General features: G+C 49.1%; 1 protein-coding gene across 3 annotated transcripts in view; it reads left to right on the top strand.

The window, feature by feature from the left end:
• The window catches only part of KIF20B (kinesin family member 20B), a 502,673-nt gene that overhangs the window by 31,769 nt on the left and 457,243 nt on the right, over positions 1-13,661 (top strand). For all 3 annotated transcript variants that reach the window (XM_063961679.1, XM_063961680.1, XM_063961678.1), the window contains exon 2: positions 13,432-13,605. In XM_063961679.1, coding sequence (XP_063817749.1) covers positions 13,444-13,605 — 162 coding nt within the window. In that variant the 5' untranslated portion in view covers positions 13,432-13,443. The remainder of the gene's footprint in view (positions 1-13,431; positions 13,606-13,661) is intronic.

The raw sequence follows: 13,661 nt of genomic DNA, 5'->3' as shown, positions 1-13,661 counted from the left end.
ACGCTGAGAGGGGCAGAAAGCGGGCGGCTGTTTTAGCAGGGTGCCGCAGAAAGGGCAGGGCGCGGCGCCCTGCTAAAACAGCCTAGAGTGAACACCACTACTGATAGCTTCTCGACTCAACAAGCAGCTTCGTTGGTATTGCTCACGGACCAGGGACCCTCAGGCGAGGGCAGTGGATGCACTGACATCACCTTGGCCTTACTGGCTGGTCTACCTGGTTTCTCTGATCCCATTGCTCCCAAGGGTGCTAAAGCAAATCGGGAATCAAGGAGTCCAGGCAATTCTTATTGTCCGGATTGGCCTCGGAGGGCGTGGTACGCGGATCTTCTGGACATGTCCATCGAAGACCCTTGTCTTCTGCCCGGACTTACGGCAGCTTCATTTGATGGCATGGAGGTTGAGCGGAACATCCTAGCTCACAAGTGCCTATCCAAAAAGGTTATTGCTACCATGGTTCAGGCCAGGAAACCTGTGACGTCAATCCACTATCATCATATCTGGAGAATATATGTCTCTTGGTGCGATGAATGCACATATCCACCTGTGGAGTTCCACTTGGGATGTTTCCTGCAGGCTGGTGTGGATAAGGGCTTACGTCTGGGTTCCATTAAGGTTCTGATTTCAGCTACCTCAATTTTCTGCAGGAATTGTCAGTATTGCCAGAAGTTCAGACCATCTAGTCTTGCCAGAAGTTCAGACCTTCTTGCAAGGGGTGCTTCACATATATATACATACATATATATATATATATATATATATATATATATATATATATATATATATATATATATATATATATATATATATATATATATATATATATATATATATATATATATATATATATATATATATATAATATATATTTTTTTTTTTTTTTTCCTCTCTGACGTCCTAGTGGATGCTGGGAACTCTGTAAGGACCATGGCGAATAGCGGCTCCGCAGGAGACTGGGCACAAAAGTAAAGCTTTAGGACTACCTGGTGTGCACTGGCTCCTCCCCCTATGACCCTCCTCCAAGCCTCAGTTACATTTTTGTGCCCGGCCGAGAAGGGTGCACACTAGGGGCTCTCCTGAGCTTCTTAGTGAAAGTTTAGTTTTAGGTTTTTTATTTTCAGTGAGACCTGCTGGCAACAGGCTCACTGCATCGAGGGACTAAGGGGAGAAGAAGCGAACTCACCTGCGTGCAGAGTGGATTGAGCTTCTTAGGCTACTGGACACCATTAGCTCCAGAGGGACCGAACACAGGCCCAGCCTCGGAGCTCGGTCCCAGAGCCACGGCGCCGGCCCCCTTACAGAGCCAGAAGCAAGAAGAGGTCCGGAAAAATCGGCGGCAGAAGACATCCTGTCTTCACCAAGGTAGCGCACAGCACTGCAGCTGTGCGCCATTGCTCCTCAGCACACTTCACACTTCGGTCACTGAGGGTGCAGGGCGCTAGGGGGGGGGGCGCCCTGAGCAGCAATAAAAACACATTGGCTGGCGAAAATACATCACATATAGCCCCCTGCCGGGAGAAAAGGCCGCCAAGAAGGGGGCGGAGCCTATCTCCTCAGCACACTGGCGCCATTTTCTCTCTCAGCTCCGTTGGAGGGAAGCTCCCTGGCTCTCTCCTGCAGTTACTACACTACAGAAAGGGGTTAAAAAAGAGAGGAGGGCACTAATTAGGCGCAGTATAACAATACAGCAGCTATAAGGGGAAAAACACTTAGCGCTCTGGTGTGTGCTGGCATACTCTCCCTCTGTCTCCCCAAAGGGCTAGTGGGGTCCTGTCCTCTATCAGAGCATTCCCTGTGTGTGTGCGGTGTGTCGGTACGTTGTGTCGACATGTATGAGGAGGAAAATGAGGTGGAGGCGGAGCAATTGCCTGTAACAGAGATGTCACCCCCTAGGGAGTCGACACCTGAGTGGATGAGCTTATGGAAGGAATTATGTGACAGTGTCAGCTCTTTACAAAAGATTGATGACATGAGACAGCCGGCGACTCAGCCTGTGCCTGTCCAGGTGTCTCAAAAGCCATCTGGGGCTCTAAAACGCCCGTTACCGCAGATACAGACGCCGACACGGATACTGACTCCAGTGTCGACGATTAAGAGACGAATGTGACTTCCAGTAGGGCCACACGTTACATGATTGAGGCTATGGAAAATGTTTTTACACATTTCTAATAATACCAGTACCACTAAAAAGGGTATTATGTTGGGTGAGAAAAAACTGCCTGTAGTTTTTCCTGCATCTGAGGAATTAAATGAAGTGTGTGATGATGCGTGGGTTTCCCCTGATAAAAACTGTTAATTCCTAAAAAGTTATTAGCATCATACCCCTTCCCGCCAGAGGATAGGGCACGTTGGGAAACACCCCTTAGGGTGAATAAAGCGCTCACACGCTTGTCTAAACAGGTGGCACTACCGTCCCCGGATACGGCCGCCCTTAAGGAACCTGCTGACAGAAAGCAGTAAAATATCCTAAAATGTATATACACTCACACGGGTGTGATACTGCGACCAGCAATCACCTCAGCCTGGATGTGCAGTGCTGGGGTGGCTTGGTCGGATTCCCTGACTGACAATATTATTACCCTAGATAGGGACAGTATATTACTAACTATAGAGCATTTAAAAGATGCATTTCTATATATGCGTGATGCACAGAGGGATATTTGCCGACTGGCATCAAGAGTAAGTGCGCTGTCCATTTCTGCCAGAAGAGGGTTATGGACAAGACAGTGGTCAGGTGATGATGATTCCAAAAGGCATATGGAAGTATCGCGTTATAAAAGGGAGGAGTTATTTGGGGTAGGTCTAACAGACCTGGTGGCCACGGCAACGGCTGGAAAATCCAAATTTTTACCCCAGGTAGCTTCTCAACCTAAGAAGACGCCGTATTATCAGGCGCAGTCCTTCGGCCCCATAAGGGCAAGCGGGCAAAAGGCGCCTCATTTCTGCCCCGTGGCAGAGGGAGAGGAAAAAGGCTGCAGCAAACAGCCAATTCCCAGGAACAAAAGCCCTCTCCCGCCTCCGCAAAGTCCTCAGCATGACGCTGGGGCTTTACAAGCGGTCTCGGGCACGGTGGGGGCCCGTCTCAAGAAATTCGAGACGTCTCCCCCTCGCCGTTTCATAAAGTCTGCTTTACCGACGTCTCCCTCAGACAGGGAGACAGTATTGCAAGCCATTCACAGGCTGTATTCCCAGCAGGTGATAATCAAGGTACCCCTCCTGCAACAGGGAAAGGGGTACTATTCCACACTATTTGTGGTACCGAAGCCGGACGGCTCGGCGAGACCAATTTTAAATCTAAAATCCTTGAACACTTACATACAAAGGTTCAAATTCAAGATGGAGTCACTCAGAGCAGTGATTGCAAACCTGGAAGAAGTGGACTATATGGTCTCTCTGGACATCAAAGATGCTTGCCTACATGTCCCAATTTACCCTTCTCCAAGGTTACCTCAGGTTTGTGGTACAGAACTGTCACTATCAGTTTCAGACGCTGCCGTTTGGATTGTCCACGGCACCCCGGGTCTTTACCAAGGTAATGGCCGAAATGATGATACTCCTTCGAAAGAAGCGAGTTTTAGTTATCCCTTACTTGGACGATCTCCTGATAAGGGCAAGATCCAGGGAACAGTTGGAAGTCGGAGTAGCACTATCTCAGATAGTGCTGCGGCAGCACGGTTGGATTCTCAATATTCCAAAATCGCAGCTGATCCCGACGACACGCCTTCTATTCCTAGGGATGATCCTGGACACAGTCCAGAAAAAGGTGTTTTCTCCCGGAGGAGAAAGCCAGGGAGTTATCCGAACTAGTCAGAAACCTCCTAAAACCAGGCCAAGTCTCAGTGCATCAATGCACAAGGGTCCTGGGAAAGATGGTGGCTTCTTACCAAGCAATCCCATTCGGCAGATTCCACGCAAGAACCTTCCAGTGGGATCTGCTAGACAAATGGTCCGGGTCGCATCTTCAGATGCATCAGCGGATAATCTTGTCACCAAGGACAAGGGTGTCTCTCCTGTGGTGGTTGCAGAGTGCTCATCTTCTAGAGGGCCGCAGATTCGGCATTCAGGACTGGGCCCTGGTGACCACGGATGCCAGCCTGAGAGGCTGGGGAGCAGTCACACAGGGAAGAAATTTCCAGGGCTTGTGGTCAAGCCTGGAGACATCACTTCACATAAATATTTTGGAGCTAAGGGCCATTTACAATGCCCTAAGCCAAGCAAGACCTCTGCTTCAAGGTCAGCCGGTGCTGATCCAGTCGGACATCACGGCAGTCGCCCACGTAAACAGACAGGGTGGCACAAGAAGCAGGAGGGCAATGACAGAAGTTGCAAGGATTCTTCGCTGGGCTGAAAATCATGTGATAGCACTGTCAGCAGTGTTCATTCCGGGAGTGGACAACTGGGAAGCAGACTTCCTCAGCAGGCACGACCTCCACCCGGGAGAGTGGGGACTTCACCCAGAAGTCTTCCACATGATTGTAAATCATTGGAAAAAACCAAAGGTGGACATGATGGCGTCCCGCCTAAACAAAAAATTGGACCGGTATTGCGCCAGGTCAAGGGACCCTCAGGCAATAGCTGTGGACGCTCTGGTGGCACCGTGGGTGTACCAGTCAGTGTATGTGTTCCCTCCTCTTCCTCTCATACCAAAAGTACTGAGAATTATAAGACGGAGGGGAGTAAGAACTATACTCGTGGCTCCGGATTACCCAAGAAGGACTTGGTACCCGGAACTTCAAGAGATGCTCACGGAGGACCCGTGGCCTCTACCTCTAAGAAGGGACCTGCTCCAGCAAGGACCCTGTCTATTCCAAGACTTACCGCGGCTGCGTTTGACGGCAGGGCGGTTGAACGCCGGATCCTGAAGGAAAAAGGCATTCCGGATGAAGTCATCCCTACCCTGGTCAAGCCAGGAAGGAAGTAACCGCAAAGCATTATCACCGCATTTGGCGAAAATATGTTGCGTGGTGCGAGGCCAGGAAGGCCCCGATGGAGGAATTTCAACTAGGTCGATTCCTGCATTTCCTGTAAACAGGAGTGTCTATGGGCCTAAAATTGGGAACCATTAAGGTTCAAATTTCGGCCCTGTCAATTTTCTTCCAGAAAGAACTAGCTTCACTACCTGAAGTTCAGACGTCTGTAAAAGGGGTACTGCATATACAGCCTCCTTTTGTGCCTCCAGTGGCACTTTGGGATCTCAATGTAGTTTTGGGGTTCCTAAAGTCACATTGGTTTGAACTACTTGAATCTGTGGAGTTAAAATATCTCACATGGAAAGTGGTCATGTTGTTGGCCCTGGCCTCGGCCAGGGACGTGTCAGAATTGGCGGGTTTTATCCTATAAAAGCCCTTATCTGATCTTCCATTCAGACAGGGCGGAATTGAGGACTCGTCCTCATTTTCTCCCTAAGGTGGTTTCAGTGTTTCATCTGAACCAACCTATTGTGGTACCTGCGGCTACTAGTGACTTGGAGGACTCCAAGTTGTTGGACGTAGTCAGGGCCTTGAAAATATGTTTCCAGGACGGCTGGAGTCAGGAAATCTGACTCGCTGTTTATCCTGTATGCACCCAACAAGATGGGTGCTCCTGCTTCTAAGCAGACTATTGCTCGTTGGATTTGTAGTACAATTCAGCTTGCACATTCTGTGGCAGGCCTGCCACAGCCAAAATCTGTAAAAGCCCATTCCACAAGGAAGGTGGGCTCATCTTGGGCGGCTGCCCGAGGGGTCTCGGCGTTACAACTTTGCCGAGCAGCTACTTGGTCAGGGGCAAACACGTTTGCTAAATTCTACAAATTTGATACCCTGGCTGAGGAGGACCTGGAGTTCTCTCATTCGGTGCTGCAGAGTCATCCGCACTCTCCCGCCCGTTTGGGAGCTTTGGTATAATCCCCATGGTCCTTACGGAGTTCCCAGCATCCACTAGGACGTCAGAGAAAATAAGAATTTACTTACCGATAATTCTATTTCTCGTAGTCCGTAGTGGATGCTGGGCGCCCATCCCAAGTGCGGATTGTCTGCAATACTTGTACATAGTTATTGTTACAAAAATCGGGTTATTATTGTTGTGAGCCATCTTTTCAGAGGCTCCTCTGTTATCATGCTGTTAACTGGGTTCAGATCACAGGTTGTACGGTGTGATTGGTGTGGCTGGTATGAGTCTTACCCGGGATTCAAAATCCTTCCTTATTGTGTACGCTCGTCCGGGCACAGTATCCTAACTGAGGCTTGGAGGAGGGTCATAGGGGGAGGAGCCAGTGCACACCAGGTAGTCCTAAAGCTTTTACTTTTGTGCCCAGTCTCCTGCGGAGCCGCTATTCCCCATGGTCCTTACGGAGTTCCCAGCATCCACTACGGACTACGAAAAAAAGAATTATCGGTAAGTAAATTCTTATATTATATTATAATATATATATATATATATATATATATATATATATATATATATATATATATATATATATATATATATAATATTATGTTTTTGCCGCCCATGGCACCCTGGGATTTGAGTGTAGTGTTGGAATTTCTACAGTCCTCCTGTTGTGAACCTCTGATGACGGTAGAAGACAAGTACCTCCGTGGAAGACGGCGGTGGTCTTGACCCTTGCTTCTGCTAAACGTGTCTCAGAATTGGGGGCCTTATCGTGTACAGGATCTTACTCTGTCTTTTATGTGGATAGAGCGGAGCTCAGGACTAGACAGCAGTTCCTGCCAAAGGTCATCTCTGCGTTCCACTTGGATCAACCTATTGTGGTTCCGTCAAGTTCTGGGACGCTACTCCTTCGGAGGCATTGGATGTGGTGTGAGCCTTGAAGATCTACGTAAAGAGAACTACTCTGATCAGAAAGATGGATTCCTTGTTTGTGCTATATGATGTGCAGACAAAGGGTTGCCCTGCTTCAAAGCAGTCCATTGCTCGTTGGCTTAGACTTACTATCCAGCAGGCCTATGTGTCGGCAGCCTTGCCTGTTCCTCGGTCCCTGAAGGCCACTCTACCAGATCGGTGGGGTCTTCCTGGGCGGATACCCGTGGAGTCTCGGCCTTGCAACTATGCCGAGCTGCTACCTGGTCGGGGAAGAACAACTATGTGAAGTTCTGCAGGTTTGATACTCTGGCCAAAGAGGATTCCCAGTTTGGGCAGGCGGTGCTGCAGACGTCTCCGCACATTCCTGCCCTTTCTTGAAGCTTTGGCACGTCCCCTTCGTACAGGATTCCCCCAATATTCCTTATGGATGCTAGAGAGAATAGGATTTCAATTACCTACTGGTAAATCCTTTTCTCGTAGTCAATAAGGGATATTGGGCGCCCGCCTCAGTGCGTTGACTTTTCTGCAGATTATCTGTTATGTTAGTGGTGTGCTGGTGTGTAAATCTCACCACTTATTGTTGTTCTGTTCCTTCTCTCAAGTATGTCCTTTCTCCTTCGGGCACTATTTTACCTAGAACTGCCTGTGGGAGGGGGCATAGAGGGGAGGAGCCAGCACACCCAGTTGAAGAAATTTAAAGTGCACCTGCTCCTTTTGGACCCAGTCTATACCCATCGTACTAGATTCCCCCAATATCCCTTATGGACTACGAGAAAAGGATTTACCAGTAGGTATTTAAAATCCTATTTCTCTGACGTCCTAGTGGATGCTGGGAACTCCGTAAGGACCATGGGGAATAGTGGCTCCGCAGGAGACTGGGCACAAAAGTAAATGCTTTAGGACTACCTGGTGTGCACTGGCTCCTCCCCCTATGACCCTCCTCCAAGCCTCAGTTAGATTTTTGTGCCCGGCCGAGAAGGGTGCACACTAGGGGCTCTCCTGAGCTTCTTAGTAAAAGTTTAGTTTTAGGTTTTTTATTTTCAGTGAGACCTGCTGGCAACAGGCTCACTGCATCGAGGGACTAAGGGGAGAAGAAGCGAACTCACCTGCGTGCAGAGTGGATTGTGCTTCTTAGGCTACTGGACACCATTAGCTCCAGAGGGACCGAACACAGGCCCAGCCTCGGAGCTCGGTCCCAGAGCCGCGCCACCGGCACCCTTACAGAGCCAGAAGCAAGAAAAGGTCTGGAAAAATCGGCGGCAGAAGACATCAGTCTTCAACAAGGTAGCGCACAGCACTGCAGCTGTGCGCCATTGTTACTCAGGCACACTTCACACTCCGGTCACTGAGGGTGCAGGGCGCTAGGGGGGGGCGCCCTGAGCAGCAATGTAAAACACCTTGGCTGGCATAAATACACCACATATAACCCCCAGGGCTATATGGATGTATTTTAACCCCTGCCAGAACTCGCCAAAAAAGCGGGAGAAAAGGCCGCCGAGAAGGGGGCGGAGCCTATCTCCTCAGCACACGGGCGCCATTTTCCATCACGGCTCCGCTGGAAGGACGTCTCCCTGACTCTCCCCTGCAGTCCTGCACTACAGAAAAGGGTAAAAAAGAGAGGGGGGCACTAATTTTGCGCAGTAGTTTATACTAACAGCAGCTATAAAGGGAAAAGCACATTTTATAGTGGTATTCCTGTATATATATAGCGCTCTGGTGTGTGCTGGCATACTCTCCCTCTGTCTCCCCAAAGGGCTAGTGGGGTCCTGTCCTCTATCAGAGCATTCCCTGTGTGTGTGCGGTGTGTCGGTACGATTGTGTTGACATGTTTGAGGAGGAAAATGAGATGGAGGCGGAGCAATTGCCTATTATACAGTTGTCACCCCCTAGGGAGCCGACACCTGAGTGGATGAGCTTATGGAAGGAATTGCGTGACAGTGTCAGCTCTTTACGACAGACAGTTGACGACATGAGACAGCCGGCTACTCAGCTTGTGCCTGTCCAGGGGTCTCAAACGCCATCAGGGGCTTTAAAACGCCCGTTACCTCAAATGGCAGACACAGACACGGATACTGACTTCAGTGTCGATGAGGAGACCAACGTGACTTCCACTAGGGCCACACGTTACATGATTGAAGCAATGAAAAATTTATTGCATATCTCTGATAATAGAAGTACCACTAAAAAGGGTATTATGTTTGGTGAGAAAAAACTGCCTGTAGTTTTTCCTGTGTCCGAGGAATTAAATGAAGTGTGTGATGAGGCGTGGGTTTCCCCCGATAAAAAACTGATAATTCCTAAAAGGTTATTGGCATCGTACCCTTTCCCGCCAGAGGATAGGGCACGTTGGGAAACACCCCCTAGGGTGGATAAAGCGCTCACACGCTTGTCTAAACAGGTAGCACTACCCTCTCCTGATACGGCCGCCCTAAAGGAACCTGCCGATAGAAAGCTGGAGAATATCCTAAAATGTATATACTCTCACACGGGTGTTATACTGCGACCAGCAATCGCCTCAGCCTGGATGTGCAGTGCGGGCCTGGCGTGGTCTGATTCCCTGACTGAAAATATTGATACCCTAGATAGGGACAGTATATTACTGACTATAGAGCATTTGAAGGATGCATTTCTATATATGCGTGATGCACAGAGGGATATTTGCCGACTGGCATCAAGAGTTAGCGCGCTGTCCATTTCTGCAAGAAGAGGTTTATGGACGCTGCAGTGGTCAGGTGATGCGGATTCTAAAAGGCACATGGAAGTATTGCCTTATAAGGGGGAGGAGTTATTTGGGGTAGGTCTATCAGACCTGGTAGCCACGGCAACTGCTGGAAAATCCACATTTTTACCCCAGGTAGCTTCTCAACCTAAGAAGACGCCGTATTATCAGGCGCAGTCCTTTCGGCCCCATAAGGGCAAGCGGGCAAAAGGCGCCTCATTTCTGCCCCGTGGCAGAGGGAGAGGAAAAAGGCTGCAACAAACAGCCAGTTCCCAGGAACAAAAGCCCTCTCCCGCCTCCGCAAAGTCCTCAGCATGACGCTGGGGCTTTACAAGCGGACTCAGGCACGGTGGGGGCCCGTCTCAAGAAATTCAGTGCGCAGTGGGCCCACTCGCAAGTGGACCCCTGGATCCTTCAGGTGGTATCTCAGGGGTACAAATTGGAATTCGAGACGTCTCCCCCTCGCCGTTTTCTAAAGTCTGCTTTACCAACGTCTCCCTCAGACAGGGAGGCAGTATTGGAAGCCATTCACAAGCTGTATTCCCAGCAGGTGATAATCAAGGTACCCCTCCTACAACAGGGAAAGGGGTACTATTCCACACTATTTGTGGTACCGAAGCCGGACGGCTCGGTGAGACCAATTTTAAACTTAAAATCCTTGAACACTTACATACAAAGGTTCAAATTCAAGATGGAGTCACTCAGAGCAGTGATTGCAAACCTGGAAGAAGGGGACTATATGGTGTCTCTGGACATCAAAGATGCTTACCTACATGTCCCAATTTACCCTTCTCACCAAGGGTACCTCAGGTTTGTGGTACAGAACTGTCACTATCAGTTTCAGACGCTGCCGTTTGGATTGTCCACGGCACCCCGGGTCTTTACCAAGGTAATGGCCGAAATGATGATACTCCTTCGAAGAAAGGGAGTTTTAGTTATCCCTTACTTGGACGATCTCCTGATAAGGGCAAGATCCAGGGAACAGTTGGAAGTCGGAGTAGCACTATCTCAGATAGTGCTGCGCCAGCACGGTTGGATTCTCAATATTCCAAAATCGCAGCTAATCCCGACGACACGACTTCTATTCCTAGGGATGATCCTGGACACAGTCCAGAAAAAGGTGTTTCTCCCGGAGGAGAAAGCCAGGGAGTTATCCGAACTAGTCAGAAATCTCCTAAAACCAGGCCAAGTCTCAGTGCATCAATGCACAAGGGTCCTGGGAAAGATGGTGGCTTCTTACCAAGCAATCCCATTCGGCAGATTCCATGCAAGAACCTTCCAGTGGGATCTGCTAGACAAATGGTCCGGGTCGCATCTTCAGATGCATCAGCGGATAATCTTGTCACCAAGGACAAGGGTGTCTCTCCTGTGGTGGTTGCAGAGTGCTCATCTTCTAGAGGGCCGCAGATTCGGCATTCAGGACTGGGCCCTGGTGACCACGGATGCCAGCCTGAGAGGCTGGGGAGCAGTCACACAGGGAAGAAATTTCCAGGGCTTGTGGTCAAGCCTGGAGACATCACTTCACATAAATATTTTGGAGCTAAGGGCCATTTACAATGCCCTAAGCCAAGCAAGACCTCTGCTTCAAGGTCAGCCGGTGCTGATCCAGTCGGACAACATCACGGCAGTCGCCCACGTAAACAGACAGGGCGGCACAAGAAGCAGGAGGGCAATGACAGAAGTTGCAAGGATTCTTCGCTGGGCTGAAAATCATGTGATAGCACTGTCAGCAGTGTTCATTCCGGGAGTGGACAACTGGGAAGCAGACTTCCTCAGCAGACACGATCTACACCCGGGAGAGTGGGGACTTCATCCAGAAGTCTTCCACATGATTGTGAACCGTTGGGAAAAACCAAAGGTGGACATGATGGCGTCCCGCCTCAACAAAAAACTAGACAGGTATTGCGCCAGGTCAAGGGACCCTCAGGCAATATCTGTGGACGCTCTGGTAACACCGTGGGTGTACCAGTCAGTGTATGTGTTCCCTCCTCTGCCTCTCATACCCAAGGTACTGAGAATCATAAGAAGGAGAGGAGTAAGGACTATACTCGTGGCTCCGGATTGGCCAAGAAGGACTTGGTACCCGGAACTTCAAGAGATGCTCACAGAGGACCCGTGGCCTCTACCTCTAAGAAAGGACCTGCTCCAGCAGGTCCTCTGTCTGTTCCAAGACTTACCGCGGCTGCGTTTGACGGCATGGCGGTTGAACGCCGGATCCTGAAGGAAAAAGGCATTCCGGATGAAGTCATCCCTACCCTGATCAAAGCCAGGAAGGATGTAACCGTACAACATTATCACCGTATTTGGCGTAAATATGTTGCGTGGTGCGAGGCCAGGAAGGCCCCTACAGAGGAATTTCAACTGGGTCGTTTCCTGCATTTCCTGCAAACAGGACTGTCTATGGGCCTAAAATTAGGGTCCATTAAGGTTCAAATTTCGGCCCTGTCGATTTTCTTCCAGAAAGAACTGGCTTCAGTTCCTGAAGTTCAGACGTTTGTCAAAGGGGTACTGCATATACAGCCTCCTTTTGTGCCTCCAGTGGCACCTTGGGATCGCAATGTAGTTTTGGGGTTCCTAAAATCACATTGGTTTGAACCACTCTCCACTGTGGACTTAAAATATCTCACATGGAAAGTGGTAATGCTGTTAGCCCTGGCTTCAGCCTGGCGTGTCTCAGAATTGGTGGCTTTATCCTATAAAAGCCCTTACCTAATTTTTCATACGGACAGGGCAGAATTGAGGACTCGTCCTCAATTTCTCTCTAAGGTGGTTTCAGCGTTTCACTTGAACCAGCCTATTGTGGTACCTGCGGTTACTAGGGACTTGGAGGACTCCAAGTTGCTGGACGTAGTCAGGGCCCTGAAAATATATGTTTCCAGGACGGCTGGAGTCAGAAAATCTGACTCGCTGTTTATCCTGTATGCACCCAACAAGCTGGGTGCTCCTGCTTCTAAGCAGACTATTGCTCGTTGGATTTGTAGTACAATTCAGCTTGCACATTCTGTGGCAGGCCTGCCACAGCCAAAATCTGTAAAAGCCCATTCCACAAGGAAGGTGGGCTCATCTTGGGCGGCTGCCCGAGGGGTCTCGGCTTTACAACTTTGCCGAGCAGCTACTTGGTCAGGGGCAAACACGTTTGCTAAATTCTACAAATTTGATACCCTGGCTGAGGAGGACCTGGAGTTCTCTCATTCGGTGCTGCAGAGTCATCCGCACTCTCCCGCCCGTTTGGGAGCTTTGGTATAATCCCCATGGTCCTTACGGAGTTCCCAGCATCCACTAGGACGTCAGAGAAAATAAGAATTTACTTACCGATAATTCTATTTCTCGTAGTCCGTAGTGGATGCTGGGCGCCCATCCCAAGTGCGGATTGTCTGCAATACTTGTACATAGTTATTGTTACAAAAATCGGGTTATTATTGTTGTGAGCCATCTTTTCAGAGGCTCCTCTGTTATCATGCTGTTAACTGGGTTCAGATCACAGGTTGTACGGTGTGATTGGTGTGGCTGGTATGAGTCTTACCCGGGATTCAAAATCCTTCCTTATTGTGTACGCTCGTCCGGGCACAGTATCCTAACTGAGGCTTGGAGGAGGGTCATAGGGGGAGGAGCCAGTGCACACCAGGTAGTCCTAAAGCTTTTACTTTTGTGCCCAGTCTCCTGCGGAGCCGCTATTCCCCATGGTCCTTACGGAGTTCCCAGCATCCACTACGGACTACGAGAAATAGAATTATCGGTAAGTAAATTCTTATTTTTTCTGTAATTTAAGTGGCGTTAAGACATTTTATTATTTATTTATTTATTTTTTACATTTGATTACATATAGCTGTAGGACTTCATTATAAGTGTTAGGGTATGTGTCAGTGGCTTTAGATTTGTGAATATAACTCCTTATGTTTCCTGCACCTTAGCTTTTACACAGTATGAAGCCAAGCGAAGACCATCGCGCTCATCCTAGACCATCCTATCTTGGAGAGGACATAAACTATCCAGAAAGAGATGGACCACAAGAGATCGATGACATCAGAACAAATCTCTTTGAGAAATTTTCATTGCTGGGAGAGTGTGAAGCTGACACCACGCAGGTACAATGAGCACAGTCCATAACTATTAAGAATCGAAACAGAAGGCATCTTTTGTA

This window comes from Pseudophryne corroboree, chromosome 3 (assembly GCF_028390025.1).
Source record: "Pseudophryne corroboree isolate aPseCor3 chromosome 3, aPseCor3.hap2, whole genome shotgun sequence".
NCBI classification, from domain to species: Eukaryota; Metazoa; Chordata; class Amphibia; order Anura; family Myobatrachidae; genus Pseudophryne; species Pseudophryne corroboree.
Note: the sequence above shows the minus strand (reverse complement) of the source record. Positions and strands in the feature narration are given on the sequence as shown.